The following is a 21907-nucleotide window of genomic DNA, read 5'->3' on the forward strand; positions in this document are numbered from 1 at the left end:
TTTTAATCTCTCCAAACACCTTATTCTAACCCCCAGCCAAGGCTGATATCTGCCCTGAAAAACACCAAAATTAGTGAGAGAAGAGGCATGGAGGAGCTCCCTTCCTTCCCACTGCTTTCCTCTGCAGCAGGACTGACACCTCACTCCAGCAACACCCACACAGGCAGTTCCAGGGGCTCTTCAGCTCCATGAAGAACCTCCCCTAAAATCTTGGAAAGCAGCAACCAGCCCTGCTAAGCCTGCAAGCCACACAAGGCCCTTTGTTCCTCAGCTCCAAGAGGGGCTTTTATAGGAGAGTAAATCTCAACTGCAGCCTTAAACAGAGGGAAATTCACATTAAAACCCCAGGGGAAAATGTCAGAACACGACTCTGAGAGGTAAAGAAAACAAGAGAACTAGTCCATGCTCCAAGGCCTGCTGGTGTGGAGCAGATGTTACACTGAGACCTGTCTTGTCATGACTGTCACCCCTGAAAATAGTCACGTATTTGACTCATTAGCCATGAATTCAGCTTTAGTGGCTTGTAAATGATCCAACCCCAGGACAGAAAGAGCATCCAGGGGGGCTCTTCTCTATCCTCTCTCACCCACAAAAAACCTGATTATCTTTTTTAAGCAATCCAAGGCCAGGAGAACACCTGCTTATGGAGTTCATTGGCATGAGTCTAATTCCTGACTCTTGTTTGCAAGGGCTTGAGCCAGTCCCAGTGAAGTCACACTGCTCTAAGATCAGTATCTGCTTGAATGCCAGTATTAAAAAAAAAAAAAAAAAGAAAAGGAAATGTATCATTAAAAACAAGGAGGTAAAACATTGCCTCACCTCAAGTACCATCACTCCACACACTCAAAGGACAACTCTCCTACACCCCTGAAAGCACTTCAGTCTGGTTCTGAGGCTCTCATTGAGTACTTAGGAAAGCACATTGTCCAAATCCAGGATTACAGAGAGTGAGGCTCAGCAAATCTTTGCCAGGTCACACCCCTACCCAGCCCCACTGGCAGGAAGGTTGGATTTTCCATGTTTGATTTTCTCTGCGCTGTAAAATAATTGTGCCTCAGAAAGGATGACAGAGCACACGGACTGTGCCATTACTGGCTGCAGACTGAGCATTGCCACCCCCCTTGAGGCTGTACCACTGCTGCAGAAGTCAGGGAATCAGCGACAGGCTCCTCGGATTTCCATCAAATCCCTCTTTTCCCAGCTTTTCCACGTTCCTCTCGCTGACCCGTCTCCTTCCAGGGGTAGCAAACCAGCGCCAGAGAGTCATTTTAGGAGCTCTTTTCACAGGAATAAGCTCCAGCAGCCGGGCCCCAAGGCCAGGGGATTGTCCTCCACGACCCATCAATGAGCAGCCACGTGTCCATTCGTCCTCACAGGTTCATTCCCCCTCCTCAGGCGCGTCCAGGGAAGGTGTTTTTTCCCCATCTTCCTCCTGACGAAGCGGCAGATTTCAACCAGGAACCCCAGGGACACCACGTACATGGCCAGGCCCCCAGCCTTGAGGAGCCAGCTGGGCCGAGGGGACAGCACCATGGCACACATGATCCAGGCTCCCCCCACGATCCTCAGGGCCAGGAAGAGGAGCACGAAGAGGGAGTCCACCAGCTCTCCCAGGAAGGTGCGGTACCGGCCCGTCTCCCGCAGGAACCAGCGGGTCTGGAGCAGGGGGTTGGTGATCTCGCTGACAAACACGACAGCGTTGACCTCCGTGGCAGATCTGCCCAGCCCCAGCACCAGGGCCATGCCACAGATGCTCAGGGTGTGGTGGAACAGCATCAGGCCCCCCTCTGTCTGGAAATACAGGCACCAGCCCAGGTCAAAGATGAAGTAGCCCAAGGTCAGGGACAGCACGTGGGTCTGGAGAGGTGTGTTTGGGGAACCTGAAATGAAAGATGTACGTGAGATAAGCCTTTTTAAGGGTGTTCTTCTACAATATGGAGCAGTACAGGTTGTGAGTTGCCTCTTTCCTCCTCAGCCTTATCCCATGGGCCACGTGCCAGGCTGGAAGCTGGGATGTCTGGTCCTGCTTTCCCTTCACACCCCGTCCTGCCACGCTGCTGCTTTTTTCTTTTTCTCTCACAAGCCTTTTAAAAAGCAGGGATGGAAAGTCAGACTTCCAGCAGCAGAACTATTTGAGATTTAATGATAGAAAACATCAAACAAAACACTGCAGAGACAAACGTCAGGAGTTATTACACCCTTAAAGATGTGAAAGCACTTAGTCTGTTCTCAACATTGCTACATCTGATGCTGCAATAAACTCAAGCTGCCAAGCTGAACACTTTTAATGTAAACCAAATAAATCAAAAGAAAAAAAAAAAAGAAAAAAAACCAAAAACAAAAACAAAAAGATGAATAGTAAGAAGTGAAGGGGGAAGGGGAGTGAAGGAAGTGAAGAAGGCAGGGGAATTCGACAAAATCCTCCCCCTAACACCCCAAAACCACCCCTAAGAGGAGAGCAAAAGCAAAAGAGGGAGGGCAAAAGCCCTTCTTCCACCTATGACAGAAGCACAGGTGAGCACAGGGCATGACAAGGACGTGGGTGAGGCTCCAAACACACCTGCGTGGGTCAGAGGCCAGGGGCCGGCCAGGAGGGCGGTGTAACCCGAGAGGCAGGTGACAACGAGCCCGTGCAGGAGGGTGACCAGGCGGCAGCTCCACTCGCAGGAGCGCTGCTTGTTCCAGCGGCAGAGGCAGAGGTACAGGCACAGCCAGGTGAGGAAGCTGCAGGTCACCTCCAGAGCGATGGACACCATCCTGCTGGACACAGGGGAGAGCGTCAGGAGGGCAGCAACACCCCCGGGTTCATCCCCACCACCCACCTCGGGGTCCTCCCCAGCACATTCGTGGAAACCCCGGAGAGGGGAATACAACCAACCAACCAACCAAACCCCAAAACGCGAGCAGAACAGTCCAACCCGGAGCCTTGTCCCCCTCCCCTGAGCAGGGCCCTCTCCTGAGCCCCCCTTTAGCAGCAAATGGCCAAACCCACGGGCTCAGCCCTCCCGGTGCCAAAGCGTCCCTACCCGCCCCGACAACCCCTCTCCCTCGAGGACCAGGACACGGGGGGGGAACAGACCCCATCCCCAGCACGGCACAGGGCAGGGGTTCCCCGACAGCCCGGGACCCCCCCGGTCCTTACCCCGGTCCGGCACTGGCCCCTCTCCGGCTCTGCTCGCCCGGGACCTGCAGCTCCGGGGCTGTCCGGGCTGGGAGGCGGTGCCGCCACACGCGGAGCCTTTTATCTGCCCTGCCCTGCCCTGCCCTGCCCTGCCCTGCCCTGCCCTGCCCCGCCCCGCCCCGGCCGGGCCCCCGCGGGCTGCCCGGAGGATGCTCCCCCTGCATCCCCGCTCGCTCTGCCCCGCTTTTACCCACCCCGCAGGCGAACAGGCTGCCTGTTCTCCCACCCCGGGGCTGGGAGAGAGCCGAGCTGCCGGGCAGGGCGGGGAGGGAAGGGGGAACGGGGCGGGGGAAACAGGGACGAAAGTTTGGTACCTCCGGCCAGCCCCAGCCCTGCCGGCTGCGGCGCTCCCGGAGAGCCCCCAGTCCTCACTTGGGCTGGATGTTTTCCTCTGTGACGGAGGAGGATAAAGCTGAGAATAAAGCCGGATCAGGCTGATGTCTCTCTTTTTTTTTTTTCTTCTTTTTTTCCCCTTTTAAGTGTCCCGGAGTCCTCTTTCAACTTTTGTACCAGTTTTGAGAACAGAGGCAGACAGGGACCAGCTTTGTGTCGTCCTGATTGCGGGGAGGGGAGGCTGAGACGGGAGTGGGCGAGTTTGGGACAGCTCGGGGCCGAGCTGGGGAGTGGTGCTGGACGGACGATTAACAGAGGGATGTGACACAGAACACGCAGAACAGGATGAGTGAGTGAGGAGCTGAGCCCAGCAGAGGCAGGAGTGAGTAACCAGGAGAGGGCTGTGCTTCCTCCAAGCCCTCACAGCCAGCTCACACAGTGTCACTTCTGTTTACTCAAGTTACTATAAAAATTGAGGCTGTGTGTCCCAAACAAGCCAAACCTTCCCTACATCCATGGGGATGGGACCCCCAGAGGTGTTTTTAGGCAGGGACTCAGCTGAGAGTCGGCTCTTTACTCCCTCCTGGTGTTCATGTCACTGAGTCCCAGTGGTGGAGGAGCCCTTTTCCTTGGAGGAGAGTGGGGACAGAGAGCTTGGGGACTGCTCAGGCACAAGAGCAGCCTTGCTGGCAGCTCAGGTTGCTCAAGAAGGTCACCTGAGTTCTGATAGCACATCTTGGGAGCAGCTGCTCCCTGCATTGCTTGGCTGTGGCTGTGGGAGGGGACTCTCACTCTTGGAAAGCTGGAATTTCCTGCTCTGTTTATTTTGATGCTCCTGTGAGACTGGAAGTGTTCCTAGATGACAGGGGGATGAAGATATTTCTCTTCCAGCTGGAGCTTTGTTTTTTTTTGTGAAGCAAACAAGCTGCTGGTGTTTGTTTTCCCATCCAGGCCCAGTTTATCAATAAATCCGGGAGATTTGTCGTTGTGTTTATAAACTTTGTGGGGGAAGATCAACTCCCGTGGTGTGTTTGCACAACACCTGGCACAGCTGGGCTTTGATCTCACAGCAATACTAATGTGCACACACCGTTATTCAGCACTTAATACATTGGCAATTTCCCTCCCAGCTTTTAGGAATAATGTTCCAAAATCTATGCAGTGCTGCTTTTTTGGGGGGAGAAAATGACTTAGAGGAATTTGTGAAAATTTAATGAAATAGTCCTTGTCAGTTAAGAGCCAGATTTTATCTCAGTGTATCTTCTCTATGCTATAAGAACACATAAATATATATTATATATAAAATATATATGTAATATATATAATATATATTATAAATAACTACCTTAACAGCTTTTATTTTTGGTCTCTTTTGATCAAGAGCCTCACAAACCTCCAGGAGCCTTTACCAAGTGTTTAAATGAACTGACTCTGAAGTCAGGAACCAAGTTACAGCTCAGCTACCAGGTCCAGGATTAATGCAGGAATTACTGGGTAAAATTTGCAGGAAAAGGTTATCAAGGCAATCAGAATGGTAACTTCTGAGCTTTTAAATAATTGCTTATGATCTGTGAAATAACTCCAGGTTTTCACAATAGAAAGTAGAGTTTTGCTGCTTCATAAATGAGGGCTGACAGGAAAATCAGCTGGAATGCTGAGCATTCCTGAACTCTGCTCCTTAGCACAAACTGAGGACTGGGAGAAGGAAAGGATTATCACCACCACTGCCTGACAGGGATTAAGTCATTTGTCCAAGGTCATGCAGGAAGTAAAACCATCAAGGCAGAGCGTCCCAAAGGTGCAGGTCAGTGGTTTAAATTTGTTCTTCCTCTCTGCTGATCTTTAAATATTGATGTTTATAGGCAAAATTACTTAAAAAAAAAAAGAAAAAAGAGTTAAGAGTGGAATTGTCTCAGCCATGTGCCATCCTGGGATCCAGTTGTTCCCATCATGTATTTATTTTAAGAAGGCCTATATTTTAGGAGGGAGAGGCTGGAGCAAGGCCCCTTCATGCCACTTGAACATCTTTTTCAGATGGATCTGGCTTTGAATAAGGATTGGAAAATTATTGCTTAAAAAGCTGGCAGCTCCTTCAGGGGTCTTTATAATCACAGAGCCTCAGGCAGCCACTCCTCTTTTCCATCCCTGGCCAGGGAAGTTGGGTTAAAATCCAAATCCCTTTGACTTTATTTGTGGACTTGCGGCCCACTCGGTGAACATTCCCATGGGAATTGCTTCTCAGCAGGAGAAAAGCTCTGGAAAAGGTTCTTTTCAAAACACTGGCATGGTTTAGTTATTAAATCACATTTCTGCTGATTTGTTCATTCCTGCTTCTCCAACCCTCCACCATCCCAGCACAGACCCCTCAGTCTCACCCCAGTTTAACTCATCTGCTGATGTGAAAATTCATCAGGCAAAAGACTTTAAAATATGGTATAAACATAGTATGAGTTCTGAATTCTGTCCCCAGGAACAAGGATGCCCCATCCCTGGAAGTGTCCAAGGCCAGGCTGGATGGGGCTTGGAGCAACCTGGGATGGGATGGGATGATCTCTTGTGTGGAGGAGAATTTTTTTCCCCCTCAAAGATCCCGTAATTAAAGCACACCAGTGAAAAATCTGCCACGTTTAATTCCTGTCACTCTGGCTGCTGAAGACAGTTCTCCCTGTTAGACAAAATCAGAACCTCCAGGAATCTCCCAGGAAAACCCACCCACACACACATGTGCCCCAAACCTGTGACAGCTCAGCTTGGGAGCAATTCCATCCCAATAATTCATTTCACCTTCCCAAATACAACTGGAAAAGCAACAGAGGACAAGGCTTGAAAATGAACCCTCCAAGCATGTAAGGAAATTTAATTACTGGCAGAAAGAAGGGCCATAGCAATCAGGAGAGTTGGATTAATACTACCCAGCTACAGTTCTGGCTTTCCCAACATAAAATGTCGTTTTTAATCACAAGAGATTGTTTTTTTTTTGAGAAAAAAAAAAAGTTTCATTTAATTTTAACATTTCCACTGAAAACCAGAGATGATGAAAGTGGTTTAGTTAGAGGTAAATGAGTAGTGGGGGGAATCCAGAAAACAGAAATACAGTTTGTCCATTTTTTGTGTCAGAACATTTTTTTAAAAACTTGTTTTAGTACTGAAAAAAAAAAAAATATATTTTTAAAGAAATGTTACCTGATCTTTTCCAGTCCTCATTATTATCAGTGTCTGCTGCTATAGCAAAACCTCACTCAACGCAACAAATTCTATGTACAACGTGCATGGAGGGCCCAACACTTGGTGTGAAAGCAGCTGATAAATCCTTTAAGGTCCACAGACCCCCTAATTCATCACACAGGACTGGATGAGTCGAGTAAGAAAGAAGGGATCAAATCCCCAGTAGTGACAAAGGATCATTTTTTACTTAAAAAAAAAAAAAAAAGCTCATATTTACCTAAAAAAAGCCATCAGAAAAAAAAAATAGTACTACTCAAAAATGTCTATTTACAGTCTGGGAATGTCAAGACTCATCTTTGTCCCACCAAATCAACACAAACTGCTTTTAGACAGAATTTCACCCGAGGTTTCCAACAGCATCTGGGAGCAATAACAAGACCTGGACACAAAATTTTGCAAAAGACCATTTTTTTTTTTGTTTGTTTCGTTTTGATTTTTTTTTTTGTTTGTTTGTTTTTTAAAAGGAAAAAAAAAATAAGAAGCCTCTAAAATAATTAATTAAAAAAAAAAAGGGAGGAGGGAAATGAAAAAAAAAAGGGAATGAAAAAAGGGGGGAATAAAAAAAAGGGGGGATGAAAAAAGGGGGGGATGAAAAAAAGGAGGGATAAAAAAGGGGGAATGAAAAAAAAGGGGGATGAAAAAGGGGGAATGAAGAAAAAGGGGGAATGAAAAAAAAGGGGGATGAAAAAGGGGGAATGAAAAAAAAGGGGATGAAAAAAGGGGGATAAAAAAGAGGGGGATAAAAAAAGGGGGATAAAAAAAGGGGGATAAAAAAGGGGGATAAAAAAGGGGGGGTAAAAAAGGGGGGGGATAAAAAAAAAGGGGGATGAAAAATTAAAGGGGAAGGGAATGAAAAAAAAAAAAAAGCACCTTTGGAAAGAGCAGAATGGCTCAAAGCAAAGCAAGTTTGGAAGTGGATAAAGCAGAGTTGGCCTTGGAAATCCATGGAAAATCAAGGCTGACGTGTGGACACGGGGCTGTGGTGAAATGAATGGGTCCCCTCGGCTCAGTTTGGGGTTCGTGGGGTGTGTGCGTGACAGCAACAGCAGGAGAGCCCCTCCCCGGGGGAGGGTTTAGGGGGAAGAAAGGAGAGTCCTGACACAAGAAATCCTTCCAGGTTAGAGCCCGCCAGGCAGTCCCAGCGAGGGTGCAGAGGCTTTGCAAGCAGAGGGCAGCGTGTGACATGCGGGCAGGGCTAAGCAGGGGCTCGGGCGCGGAGGGAACGTTCGTGGGGCTGGGAATCCTCGGGGGAAATCGGCTGCAGTTTGAGTCCCTGGAGAGCTCCGCTGCTCCAAGGGTTCCCTCGGACAAGGCCTTCGCGTGGCAGCACTTGGAAGGCACTGGAAGGCCGGATGTTGCCCCAGGAATTATTCCTAGAGGAGCTGGTCCATGGCTCGGAGCCGGAGCTCCGTTGACACGCGGTGGAAGGGGGGCTCTCAGTGGAGGTAGGTAGGTTGGTTCCATCGGTACCAGGATCTGTTTGCAACACAGGGAACAAGAGCTGCAGTTGGTGACGCTTCCCCCTCGAAATAAAAATCATTATCACTCCATTCCTGACCTTCCTTCACTCGGCAGATGCTCCTACAGCAACCCCCTGACTTCCTAGGTAAGACCTTCATGATTCCACGTGCTATCTGGCTGTTGGACCTGCCCCGTGGAAAAGGAGGGCTGATCCATGGCACAGGCTGAGCCATGACTCAAATCCCACCCCCTGCTCCCTTTCCTTCCTCACACACCATCCCAGATGTGATGGGGCAGAAGCTACAAGTGCAGAGAGCCCTGAGCAGCCCAGGCATCCTCAGTGAATTAACCAGGAGGGCTCTGAGCCCGTGTCTGGCTCGAGGCTTTTACAGCATCAAAAGGCAGGACAGAGGGAAAAATAAAAAAAAAAAATCTCTGTTCTGCCACTGTGAAAGAGTCACTCACAGCACAGCTCTCTGGGTGGCACTGCAGGAGAGAAAATTGGCTGTGGAGGGGGTTGTCCAAGCAGAAACAGCAAAATAAGCCTTTCTCTGCTTCCTCCATGCAAAGGGTTAGGTTAGGACAGTCCTCCTGGCCGGTTTATCTATTCAGTTTGATTTATTTTTTCCCCTTTTTTTAATCCAGCACAGCTTTCCAGGCAGAACTTGATTTGTTATTTGTTTTCAAGCAGAAAAAGAGCCATATCCCTACTACAATCATGGAATAGCCTGTTGGCAGGGACCCTTAAGGATCATCCAGTCCAACTCCTGGCCCTGCACAGACACCCCAATAATCCCACCTTGTGCCTCAGAGCGTTGTCCAAACCCTCCTGGAGCTCTGGCAGCCTTGGGGCTGTGCCCACTGCCCTGGGGAGCCTGGGCAGTGCCAACCACCCTTTGGGGGAAGAACCTTTTCCTGAGATCCAACTTAAACCTCCCCTGACACAACTCCAGCCGTTCCCTGGGTTCTGTCCCTGCTCACCCAGAGCAGAGATCAGAGCTGCCCCTTGGCAGGAGCTGCAGCCCCCTGAGCTCTGCCCTCAGTCTCCTCTTTTCCAGGCTGAACAAGCCAAGTGCCCTCAGCCACTCCTCATATGACCCCTCCAGACCCTTCACCATCTTCACAGCCTCCTTTGGACGCTCCCTAACAGCTTTATATCTTATTTTGTGGTTGCCAAGACGCTCCAGGTTAGAGGTGAAGCTTCACATCAGGACGTGCCACCACGTAGCTCCAGCTGCTGGAGTCTCCAAGGGCTTGCATGTTCCTCCCTGAGATCCCACTGCTTCCCTCCCCAGCCTCCCAGTGCCCTGGTGAGCCGTGAGGCCCCCTCTGCCTTACCCTGAAGAGTTGAAACCAGAAGAGTTCATGGCAGCTTTGGAGTTGCTCTGGGCTGTGCCGGGGCTGCTGGCATGGAGGGCACTGCCAGGGGACGAGGGCCTGCTGGAGTTCCCTGGGGAACACGATGATGTTACTGTGTGTGAGAAAGCACAATAAGACTGGGCTCTCCTCCTCCTGCCCAGGACAGCCCAAGCCCAGACATTCCCACCATATCCTGTCCTCATCCTGTTGTCCCTCTCATTCCCTGCCTGCCCTGCAGGGGCTGTGCCCCAGCCATGGGGAAAGTGGGGGACCCCAGGACTGCTCCCTGGGGCCCTTGGTTTCTATTCCTATTCCTGTTTCTATTCCTATTCCTATTTCTACTCTTATTTCTATTCCTATTTCTACTCTTATTCCTATTCCTACTCCTATTCCTATTTCTACTCCTATTTTTCCTCCTATTCCTATTTCTCACTTCTCAAAGGAGATCTGACACTCTGACCCACCCCCAGGCACTCCCCTTTGCTTGGATCCTATGTGTGTCTGGCTCCCAAACCTAAGCACCCCACTAAAATTTGCCCAGGATTATCCTGGGAATGTCTTTATCCCAGCCAAGAGAAAGCCTCAGCTGTTCTTGTCCTGGGCACACCAGTTATATGGGGACACTTTCCCGGGCCAAACCCAAGGGTCTTATGAAGAGTGTCCTGCAAATGTGACCCAGAAATCAAGGAGTCAGGGAGCAAGGGCAGAGGGAGGAGGGAAGGAAGGCGGAGTGGGACAGGATTCCCAAGGCTTACCAGTCCCAGGCATGGTGCTGTGCACTGGATTGACAGAGAGGGGCCCCAAGGACCCTGAGGTAGAGACCTGGGGAGAGACAGAAGCAAACAGCGTTTGGCACTGAGTGTATAAATCCCATAATGCCACTCCTTTCACATTCCCTTTGGAGTGTGCTGGCTCCCAGGCACACTTATCACTGACATCACAGATATTTCTATTCCCACTCTGGTGCAGAAGCACCATTCCCATAGCCAGGGCCACAAAAAGAAACCAGAATTAGTTTTACACATCACTGGCACCTTCTACATCCATCTGAACCCATGAACCAGCATTGGAAAAGCCTGAAATGATCCAAAGCAAGCCAAATTGTCTGGAAGTCCCAAGATCCCATTGCAGGAGCCACTGCCCTTTGGATGTTCTGTCTGACACTTCCCAGCTCCCTCTGGTCCTGGGCACAAATAATCCCGTGTCCTTGAGGGAGCTGTGGATGGGTGGGAATTCTCAGGTGACAGGAATTTGGGAGCTGCAATCCCGGCAGGCCTGGGGCACTTGTTCAGTTTGACACTGGAGGCAGCTCAGGGTGGCTGATGAGCAAAGGGCTCATCACAGGGAAACAGGGAGATTATTCACCCAGGCTGCAGCTTTGAGAATCCACGGCTTGCAAGCAGCGCTTTGTGCATGTGAGCTCAGCCCAAATGTGTTGTGCAACAAGTGGCCAAACTCCCTGGGATGTTTTCCTGCCTTCCGAGGGACAATTCCAAAGCCCAGAAGATTTCAAGATAAAAGTGTGGCTGGTGAATACAGACTCTCCCTCCCACTCACAGCGCTGTAGGGAGGTTCCTGCCACCTTTAAATGTCAAAGCAACCAAGCAACCACTAAATTAACCAGCAGAAATGCAACAGCAGCTCGTTATCCACTGGCAGTGGATTACAAGGACACAGCTTTCAACAGCTCTCACGACATTTTCCTTGTCTTTTCCCCATCCTCCCTGGCAGTGAAAATACACTTGCCAGAATGTGATTGTACCACACGAGAGAAGGACAATCAGCACTAATTAAGTGTATTCCGTGTTCCTGCACAGATGTAAAACAACAGACTGATGTATAAACAGTTACCATTATGCTTCAGAGTTAACAACTAAATTGACAGGAGTGGATGTAATTCCCAAACTCTGGAATGCTGATATCTCCTCCATTAACTTTGGAAAGGTTTTCCTTACCGGTCTCATGGAGGAAAGCTTTGGGACAGCATTCCTATTTAAATAAATGATCCTACAATTAGACTAAACTGTTCCTTCCGGGAAACTTGCGTTTTCTTTCTACTGTTTTCAATAATAGAATAAAAAAAAATAAATGTTCTGACTGAGATTCCACTCGAGTTGGGATGTTGATTACACGCCCAGTCCATGGCTATCCCAGGACACTGCTGCAGGTGCAGCTTCCCACTGGGCTGTGGGATCAGGGAATACAAGGAAATGTCCTTTTCCTGCAGACCCTTCTGCCTGCCCACACCCCACAGAAGTCCCTAATCCCCAGTGTCTCACCAGTCTGGAGTTGTAGATGGGTGATTTGATGGGGGATGGCATCGGGCAGCTGATCCGCTTCTCCTTCTGGCGCCGGTTGCAGAACCAGACCCGAACCACCTCCTTTTCCATGGAGAGCTGCTCTGCTATCAAGGATATCTCCTCTGAACTGGGCTTGGGGTTCTGCTGAGAGAGGCAGGAGGTTAAAGCAAGCCCCAGAGAGCTGCACCCTAAAGCATCAGTGTCTGGTGCTGGCAGGGCAAGGGTGGGGTTGGCTGCGAACTGGGGAGGGGACAAAACCTGCTCCTAAGACAAAAGGGTAAATATTTGAGTGAGAGATCATGTTCTGTGAACCAGATTCCACAGCAAGTCTCAAGGAATCAGTGTGGGATGAGTCACCTGTCCCTGCTACTGCACAAAGCCCCACACTCTTCAAACAGCCCCTAAACCCTTGCTGGGGGGCACCTGGAGCCTGGTGGTCTTGTCAGCCACCTCTCAGGTTGTGCACCCGCCTGCACCACCTCAGAAAAGCCACTGCTTCCCTTCCCTCCTCCAGCCCTCGTTTACAAAGGGAAATAACAGCAGCTCGTTTATTTCCTGGTGAGTTCTGACAGCAGTTTTAGCTCTGCGGGGGTTTGATCCGAGCTGGAGACTTGAGGGTCAAAAAACCCCCGGCTCAGAGGTGCCAAGGCACTGTTCCCATTTCAAAGGACGCTTTCTACCAGCTGAAAATGAGGTGCCAAAATGATCTGAGGGTGGCTGAGCAAATTTTGATATGAGGGAGAAGCCAAAAAAAAAAAAAAAACAAACCCACAAGGGCTGATCAGAAACAGTTTTGATGAGAAATTTTCAATGCACAATTTAGTCCTGCTGATTAAAGCTCTGTTTGCTTTCTGCAGTGATTTTTTCCTTGAAATTCTTGATGCTGAAAAAGCAGAAGGCTCCACTTCTGGATGGTTTCAGCAAGCAATATTTGGAGCAACCCTGGTCTTACAACAGCTGCCTAATGGGGCATCGTGGCCCCCGAGCTCCTGTGACACAAACCTGCAGGTCAGAAAGAGAGGAGGTGGGTGCAGGAGATCAGCTTTGGCTCAGTGGGTGACAGTGGGGAAAACGTGGTGATAAAATTGTAATTCCCTTAAAACAACGTTTCCCAAGGAGATAACAGGGAATTTCTTTGGTTTTAACACTTTCCCTGTTAACCCCTTCGGGCATTTTCTAACCTGCTTTCACAACAAACCAAAAGAGATGTCTTATTTATTTATTTTTTTTTTTTTAAGAGGATTGGGTGCTACCACGACCTAGAAAACACCGAACTCAGAGAGAGTTCACAGCACACGGGAAGATTTCACCCTCACATCTTGGAATCTCTTCTCCAGCGTGGAGCGAATGTTGGTCTCGATGCTGGTTCTCTTCTTCCTTTTCCGCCCAAACATCTCGTTCACTGAGGGGTAGGAATTGGGGGTGCTCATGGAAGAATCCAAAGGAGCAGATTCTGTGGAAAGAGGGAGAGGAAAAAAAAGAGATATTGAAGGAGATGATGAGTTATTTTCCTCCCTAGATCCTTTCTGTGCACTGAGGCACCTCCTAAAGCACATAAAGTTTTCCTGCAGTGTAGATCCTTCCTCTGATGAGGATCAAGATTGCTCCAAGGGCCCCAAATCCATCAATGAGCTTGTCCAAGTCAGGGAAGAAAGAGGAGTGCTAATGTTTTAATCCACACACTGCTTTTCCTTTGTGCAGCCTGATTTCCAGCCTGCCCTAACGGGGATTTTCCAGTGGTTTAATTTCACACAGTTAAAGATGTTGGCTAAACCACTTGGCTAAACCAGTCAAGATCAGTCTGCAGAGGACACCAGCCCAGTTCTGCTGCCACTGGGGATTCCCCTCTCAGTGACATCTCCCTTTTCTAATCCCAGCTCATGGGCTGATCTCTGAGCACCTCGAGTTCCTTCCCATTCTTTCCAGTTTACACAGCGTTGAACCGATTAACCTTTTCCCAGAGGTCCCTGGATGAATCCTCTCACCCTGATAGCTTTTCTGCCCCTCATGTCACCCACCTGCATCACTCAGCCACTTCTCCAGCAAGGGTTTGAGCTTGCACATGTTCTTGAAGCTGAGGTTGAGGGCCTCGAAGCGGGAGATGGTGGTCTGGCTGAAGTCGTTGCCGTAGAGCTTCCCCATGGCCAGTCCAACATCCCCCTGCCAGGGAAGACCCAGATCACACCATGAGCTCGGGAAAGCCCCTGGCAGGTCCCTGCTGTCACACCCCCTCCGGGCTCAGCCTTGTTTCCATGACCCACCTTTCCTGAGAAAACGGCTTCATTTCCCCACAGGGATCTGCCCCACGCCCCACCTATTGGGGGAGGTGCAGATCAGGGGGTAATAAAAGTTTTAGGAAGGGTTTGTCTCTTGGTGTGCTTGGAAGGGGAACGCTGCAAAATGAGCCAAACTGTGTCTAACCCAGCCCTTCCACCACCCACCCCCCCAGCCCAAGCTGTCCCCACCAGCAGCCACCCCCCCCGGGAGGGTTCACCTGTGTGAACCCCAGCTTGATCCGCCTCTGTTTGAAGGTCTTGGCAAACTTTTCCAGCTCCTCCAGGTCACTTGGCTCCTCTGATGCCCCCGAGGGGGTCAGGTGCTTTGCCACTTGCAAATGCTGGGGGACATCCAGGTGGGGTTCAACTGAGGAGCCAGGGAGCCCAGAACGACCCACAGCCTGCAAAAACAACCCCCAAAAAAGGGATGTCCAGAGGCACAACGACAGGAAAACCCCCAGTTTTCTCTCCATGGAGCAGCACCCTGTGGGTGGGGGTTACCTGTGATGCCAGGCTGGGTCCTGGCTGGGAGAGGAGGAGGCTGCCCTGCTGCTGAGGGAAGGAGAGGAGGTTTGGCTGCAAAGCTGAGGAGAGAAAAAGGAGACACGTCTGGTCAGAGCAGCTCCTTCCTCAGCCCAACATCCCTGCCCAGGAAAGGCTCGTGGAGCTCTGGCTGTTCAGCTCCATTAATTAGTTCTTGCTCAAAATACAGGAATTTCAGCCATTACCAAAGTGTTCTGGCTCTGAGCTGGATTAGGAGAAAGAAAAGGTTCTTCTCGTGGCTCTTTTAGCCTGAAAGGGATTATTACAATAATTATATAAGTAAAATATCTCATCTACTGATCCCTGTGTGGAGCTCATTACCCTAAGGCTGAACCAGAGCTTTTTATAGAACTCTGACTTTGATTTTAGGTGCCAAGCAGCAGAGAAGTCACTCCATCCTTCATGGGGATCTCTCCCAGTGCTTAATCATTGTAGCTGTTAGAAAAATGTACATCTTATTTCCAACATAAGCTCTTCTGACTCCCAACTTTCAGCCACTTGATCTTGCTAAAAAAAACCCCCCTGATCCCACAGTTAATCTCATGAGCCCTCCCACTCTGCTTTCTATTACACATTTCATTTTCAAGTGTCATTTTGAAGCCCTCTGACCCTTTCTTTTCTACCCTACTGTATTTCATATAAATTGAATTTCTTTCGGAATATATGAACTGGCACGAAAATGATGAAAGGGAAAAAGGAAGGGAAATCTATAAACCCAACAAAAACTAGTATTTATGGAGGCTGTGTAATTGTTTAGCTGACAAACTGCCAAGTACAAGCCCATATCTCTTACAGGGAATGTCCTACAGGACTAAGTTGTGTAGTTCCCTAGAAATTTAGTTTGGATCAAGTCCATTGTGAGTGAAACCTATGGAATGTAGTGAGGATTTATCACCTCTCTTGAAAGACTCAATATATTTAATTGATTTTAACTGACAATTACAGGGAAATCCAGAGAAATTTATGGACTTCTGTTAATAAATAGGAAAACAGATAATCTCCAGAATCAATCTCTCCCCCTTTCTCTTTTTCTGCCTTTTCTTGTCTAATTTAGCTCTGATGTGCACTGTCCCCTTTATTTATTTGGGTTGGGGTTTCAATGAGCCTTCCCTAACGCTGGCACAACTTTGAATTTCAAATGCAGGCTGGTAATGAGGTGCACATTTTTAACAGAGCAGGTAATTAATCACAGGAATGGCTTGCCTAGGGACATGGCAGATGCTCTGTCATTTGGAGTCTTTAAAATCATGATTGAACACCTCGGTGAAAGCTGAGCTGGAGCTCAAATGAAAATTATGGGCTGGATTCAGGAATCACCGGTCTGACAGCTGAGGAGATTGAGGCTCTTTGCACAAGATGAAGACTTCAGCAGCAATATTTTGACTGACAGCATTCCCAGCATCTCCCTGGCTGCTCATTCCCACCTTCAGAGCACAGAGCTCACGGGGCTGCACAGGGAATCACGTCAGGGCACGAGGAACCACAGCTGGGGATTTCTCTGGCTTAAAATCGGCTTTAAAACAGGAAACCTGCACTGAAATCCTTGGAAAGGCTGAGCCCCTTTGGCCATAAAATCCATGGATTGAGGTGTCCATCAGTCAGAACTCAGGAAACACTGAGGGTGTTCCCCTGATGGCTCCAGGGACAACTTCAGGAATATTTTGTGCATCTCTTCAGCAGGAAAAAAACTCCCCCCGTGTCTGTACCAAAGAACTAATTCCACAAAACCAAGCTATGCCTTCCCTTTTCACTCCCCAGTGGCTGTGCACGGACACAGCAAAGGATCATTAAAACCTGGCAATCACTTATGCAAATGCAAGTGCTCCTGCACAAAAATCCAGCTCCTGGCCAAAAAAATCCAGTCTTGAGCAAGTCTGGAACTGGAAGGAGTCACAGCCAAACAAGTGGCCGTCTGTGGGGGGTTAAAGCTGCCAAAAAAGTCACTGAACAGAAGAAATTCTAATCTATAAAAGGCAGCAAGTTCTGCTTTGAAGTATAATATATTTATTATACCCAAATAAAAGCAGGCAGCAAGCAACAGATTGTCCTGACCCTATTTCAAACAAACTATATTCAAGATTATTTGTAAATACACATCAAATAGTTCCTTTATACATCACTCAGCATCACTTGGCAGAGAGTTTATGTGCTGCCAATAAGAAATAAAATTCCCATTTGCCTACACCCAGGGTATGTACCAGTGGATTTGAGCTGCAGAGATTTAAGGGTTTCATTCTGAATTTCGGTTCAGACAGAGCGAGCTCTGAGCTGGACTAAATCAAAAACACAAGCCAAGGACCTAAATCACTTTGTGTCTGTGGGGTGATGGATCAAAGCCCACAAGCAGCAGCAAAGATCCTCCCTGGCACGTCTGCATCCCTGGAGAAACGCCATAAAAGATATCAGGGGTAAAACCAGGACCACGGGGACTTTCTCCAGAGCTGGGTCCAGCCCTCAGTCCTTTCCCGGAGCCGTGTTCCAGCAGCAGTGGGATCTCTCCTGCCCCACGGCAGCTCCAGAGCTCCCTCTCTCCTCCCCAGGTTGCTCCTGGCGGGGTCAGACCTGCTCGTTCTCCTGCCAGCGCTGCCCCGCAGCTCCTTCCCGGGATTTCCCTCCCTCCAAGGTCCTTCCCGAGACCAGCTCACCCTCTGCTCGGTTTTCTGGGAGAACCGAAGAGCGGGAGGGAGCCCAGGCGGGCTGGGGTTGCTCCCCAGGGAGCAGCTCCTTGCTGAGTTCCCGGTGGGAATTCAGCCTGGCCCCAAGGTGGCACTCTTGGAGCGCACAAGGCGCGGGTGCCACGAGCATCTCCAGGCCTGGACCCTTCCACATGGATCTGGGATCATCCCCGGCGTGGGAACAGCCCGGGATGGGTGGGAAGCATCGGGTACCACGCGGGGGAACAGGCTGGGAAAACCCAGCGGGCTGGTTAAAAGCAACGCTCTTTGGGAAGAGAGGTTTTTCCTAGATATTTATCTGCTTATAACGATGCCCATTTGGGCTTTTATGGCTCTTACCTTGTTGTCCTGCCTGAGACTGGGACAGAAGGAATTGGGGAACTGACTGCATGTGCCCGGGAAGCAACACCAGCTGCTGCAGGGTGTGGAGGGAGCTCATATCCTATGGGAAAAAAGCAAAGGGAACAGTAAAACTGGGGAAACATCTCCTCTCCCTGACCCCCTTCACACTTTTCTTTGAACTGCCAACCCACTGGATTTGGGTAATTTGAGAGCCACAGATCCAGAGGTGCTGCAGGATCTGAAGGTTCCAGCTGTACAGGAGGAATTCTGTGCACACACACAGACACCCCCATGGAGAACTGTCTGCTTCTACATGAAAAAAATTCACTCTTGGAAATGACATTTTTGAGGTAATCAAGCCCTGGTTGTTAGAAGGAGCAGTGAAACCTCCTGGATTTCAGCTTCTTCCAGATAATGCATTTTCAGGGAGCGAACTCCCTAAAATTACACAGCAAATTGCAGCAGACTGTCCCATCTCACCAACACCCAGGGCTTGCTTTCCACAGCAGTGTTTTGAATTTTGGGGGGAAATGAAGAGTCCCTAAATTGTATAATGAATCTGAATACCCCGTGAAAAAATGAGGGAAGAGATTGCTGAGCATCTGTGTGGCCTTCTGGCATCCAGCTCCTCCTAGAATTTAACAAGGGTTAAGTGCTAAACTCCAATTTTTTACCATAGGAAAAAAGAAATTCCTCTTGAGGAATTAATTTCTTCTGTGGTGTAAATCAATTTGAGGCAACACATTCAAGGCTACTGGTTGAGATTAAGAGTTAATCTATCCTAGAACGTTATCTGCAACAATGGCATTAACCAGACACTCATGAATGAGGAAGAGCAGAGCAAACATATCTGACACTTCCCCTTGGTGTTGTCTCAGCCTCCAGTTATTTCCAATTCAAGGGATTTCCTGACCATGGGGTGGTTTGCCTGCTTAGCAAACCCTCAGAGGAAATCCCATCCAAGGATGTGTCCAGCCTGCTTTAGAATCCACCTGCAGAGAAGGAAGGCTGAGGGGGAAGCTGAATTTTAGCCACACAGATCCAAAGGGGAAGTGCCAGTGTCCAAGGGGGTCTGGCAAAGGTCTCGTGGTGGATCCCTGGAGCAGCCCAGTCACTCACTCACCCCTGCAATTTGGCTTCCAGGCATCATTGAGGAGCCCTGCACGAGGTGCCCTGACCTAGGGGGGATGGCAGATTGCAGGGAGTCGCTGAGGTCTTCGGTTTTAATCTGAAAAAAAGAGCAAAGCCACTGCAGAATTAGGCTGGAAGGGGTCTAAAAGAGGCTCCTTTCGGGGAAATTTAAGGGTCAGGACTGGCAGGGTCATTCCCCACCTCATCCCATGGCCAGAGTCCTCCTGCTCTGCCGAGCCAAGGGCAGTTTGCTCAATTAAAACACATCCATTGAAACACTTTAGGAAGCAGCCAAGTGCAAGGTTTAAGGCATTTTGTGGAGTTCTAAGGAAGACAAGAAGCAATTCCCCTTCACAGATCACGACTCACACCCCCCCTGGCAGGGCTGGCCTTGGAGAACCTCTCATTCTGTTCTGCAGGGAACAGCACAAGGGGATGGGAAAGGAAAGGTCACAAAGTGAAAGACCTCAAAAAAAAGCACAGTAATCTTTCAGTCTTGAAAATGCAGCACTCCAGGCACCAAATGCATTTGCTTTGCTTCTACCAAAAGAAAAAAAAAACAACCAAGAAGTTCTAAGGGGAAAAAAAAATAAAAATCTGCTTCCTTAGTTACAACAATCTGTGGAAAAAGAAATGGAAAACTGCACAGGAGTCAGCCCTTTGTCCAGTGGTCATTTTGAGCTGCCTGAATGTTCAGGAAAGGTTCTTGTCTACAAGGAAAAAAGAAAATCTCAATTTCTTAAGAGATGAATTTGCCCAAGGACCAGCAGCAAATCCTTGTTTCTGGCTTATTCCTCAGTCTCTATGTTAATTTCTAGCATCGCTCCTCCATTTAAAAATACAAATTTGTTAAAAAAAAATAATAATAACCTGTTACATCACTTTGTACTTGCTGAAATCCTTTGGTAATGCTGACTGGGACAGGGGGGAGGGCAGATTTTAGAGGCTTTTAGGTTCATTCCTGAAAGCTGTGTGAGCAGTGTCTATGCACAGGAGGCAGAGAAGTCCTACAGAACTCTCAGAACACTCTTTATCTAAGGAAAGAGTCAAGGAAACTTCAGCTCAAGTTTCTCCCAAGCATTAAGACTCCAGGAACAAGGCTCAGACCATGAGTCCCATTCAAGGTGCCACAAACTGGGAAAACCAGGAGGACACCAGAGAGGACAGGCTTTGAACCCCCTGTCCGTGGGCTCAGCACTGCAGACTCTCCCTGAGTGGTGGGATTAACCCTCTCCATCTCCCACCAAATTACTCCAAAGCCTCACACCCCCCAGAGATGGGGAGGGTCACCTCAGAGGGGGTTTTCTCCAACTGATGGGGCCTTCAGGCCGTACAACCTCCCACCAGCAGAGGGGGACAAGAATTTCAGCCTTAAAAACAACATCCCGAGATGTTTTGGCTCAGGGGACGTCCTTCTCCCCCATCTGACTGCAGCAAACAAAGACACAGAACCGCTTAGGCTGGAAAAGACCTCCGAGGTCATCGAGTCCAACCTCTGACTGACCTCCACAGGAGAGGAAAATGGGATCACAAGAGGAAAATGGGATCACAAGAGGAAAATGGGATCACAAGAGGAAAATGGGATCACAAGAGGAAAATGGGATCACAAGAGGAAAATGGGATCACAAGAGGAAAATGGGATCACAAGAGGAAAATGGGATCACAAGAGGCTTCAGAGCTCCGGAGCAGGGAGCTGCAACATTCACCTCTGCATTTTGGAAGGGAAGGTGATTACAACACCCCCCTTCCATTACAGCTACAGCTCTGGCCACTGCCGAAACTAGTTTTGCAATAAGCCCAGCTCCTTGCAACAAGGGGCAGATATGCTGCGAATTCCAGCTCTTTCCTACCTTTCAGGTTGGCATGATCATCCCTCTTTTAGCCTGGCAGGAAAAAAAAAAAAGGATGGAAAGATCTTCTTGATCACTATCAAGTGATAGTGTTGTCTAAATCAGTGAAGGATACACAAAAGGTTCAGGAGAACACACCCTGAGCCATCCAGTCATTGCAGGCAAAGCGGATTTACGGATGTTTTTCCTTTCTGAGGGCGCATTAAAAAGAAGCCAAAAAAAAGAAATTTAAAAAAAAAAAAAAGGAAAAATATAAATAATAATAATAATAAAAAAAAATCAATAATTTTGCTTGAAATTCGTGTGTGTTGCGTCTCACGCCACGCAGTCCTCCAAAAAAAACCAACCAGTCCCCCCCCAAAAAAAAAACAACCAGTCCTCCCAAAATAAACAACCAGTCCCCCCAAAAAAATAAAGTCTTCCAGGTCTTAGAGAAGGAGGCGCCGGGTCCCGCCTGAGTTCCGACCCCGATGGGAGCGGGGTGTTGAAGGAGCACGAGCCATTTCCAAACTGAAATCAATTTTTCCAGCTGCCAAGCGGGACGATCTGGCCTCGTTCCAGGGAGAAAGGGGTGTGTAGCTGCACCCCGGCATCGCACAAGATGGGAACGGGAGGTGGGTTTGGCAAAGGACCGGTTCCCGATTTAAAAACAACAACATCTCCCACTGCTCCTTCCCCCGTCCCTGGAATTCTCTGGCTCCCTCCTGCGCAGTGGGCGGGAACCTGCGGGTTCTTGACAAATCCTTCTCCCCCCCCCCTGCACCTATTTCCATCGGGTTTAGGCTCAAATTTACCTCGCCCTCCTCTTCCTCTCCCCACCAGGCCTGCAGCTGGCTAATTGTTCGCCAGCAGGAGTTGGGGGCATATCCAAAACTTTTGGGATGGTTTTATGCAAATCCCGCACCTCCGTTGGTTTTTTTTTTTTCCCTGGCTAAACCGGCAATATCACCAAAAAAAAACCCAACCCCAAAAACCCCAAAAAACCACACACATTGTGGGCGAGGCCGCCCGATATCATGAGAGTCCCGTATAAAATAATGTGAATTTCAAATTAATAAAACGAGGGGAGGAGTTGCCTCCTCCTTTCCCAGTGCCTGAGCCTCGTATTTGGAGAAAAACGCCTGCAAATATGGGAAGAGTTTTCATTAAGGAACTGGAAGAAAAAAAAGAAATAAAAAGGTTGAAATTATCACAGAATCACCTCATGTAGATGTTTGATGAGGACTGTGAA

General features: G+C 48.9%; 2 protein-coding genes across 3 annotated transcripts in view; both read right to left on the reverse strand.

Annotated features, from left to right (window-relative positions):
- Positions 1–1240: 1240 nt before the first annotated feature.
- On the reverse strand, positions 1241–3621 carry LOC127482190 (TLC domain-containing protein 5-like). Its single transcript, XM_051812289.1, has 3 exons — positions 3554–3621; positions 2561–2760; positions 1241–1880 (listed from the first exon to the last, which is right to left on the reverse strand). The coding sequence occupies exons 2-3, from the start codon at positions 2754–2756 to the stop codon at positions 1342–1344; spliced, it is 735 nt and encodes a 244-aa protein (XP_051668249.1). The 5' UTR covers positions 2757–2760; positions 3554–3621; the 3' UTR covers positions 1241–1341.
- A 3893-nt stretch (positions 3622–7514) lies between these two features.
- The window catches only part of POU2F3 (POU class 2 homeobox 3), a 41067-nt gene continuing 26674 nt past the window's right edge, over positions 7515–21907 (reverse strand). The window contains exons 5-14 of one of the 2 annotated variants that reach the window (XM_051812257.1): positions 18819–18923; positions 17693–17795; positions 14637–14719; positions 14354–14536; positions 13878–14019; positions 13176–13312; positions 11839–12000; positions 10315–10381; positions 9539–9671; positions 7515–8215 (exon numbers count right to left, since the gene is read on the reverse strand). In XM_051812257.1, the coding sequence (XP_051668217.1) occupies positions 8176–8215; positions 9539–9671; positions 10315–10381; positions 11839–12000; positions 13176–13312; positions 13878–14019; positions 14354–14536; positions 14637–14719; positions 17693–17795; positions 18819–18923 (1155 nt within the window). In that variant the 3' untranslated portion in view covers positions 7515–8175. The remainder of the gene's footprint in view (positions 8216–9538; positions 9672–10314; positions 10382–11838; positions 12001–13175; positions 13313–13877; positions 14020–14353; positions 14537–14636; positions 14720–17692; positions 17796–18818; positions 18924–21907) is intronic. The other variant, XM_051812258.1, reaches the window with a different exon arrangement.

Source organism: Manacus candei, unplaced genomic scaffold (assembly GCF_025592945.1).
Source record: "Manacus candei isolate 608988 ecotype Guabito, Panama unplaced genomic scaffold, ASM2559294v1 h1tg000086l, whole genome shotgun sequence".
Classification (NCBI taxonomy): Eukaryota; Metazoa; Chordata; class Aves; order Passeriformes; family Pipridae; genus Manacus; species Manacus candei.

Coding starts and splice junctions, on each gene's coding strand:
- LOC127482190 (XM_051812289.1), bottom strand. CDS start 2,756: ATGGTGTCCATCGCTCTGGAGGTGACCTGCAGCTTCCTCACCTGGCTG. Junction 1,881..2,560: donor CTGGCCTCTGACCCACGCAG/GTGTGTTTGGAG, acceptor CTTTCATTTCAG/GTTCCCCAAACACACCTCTC.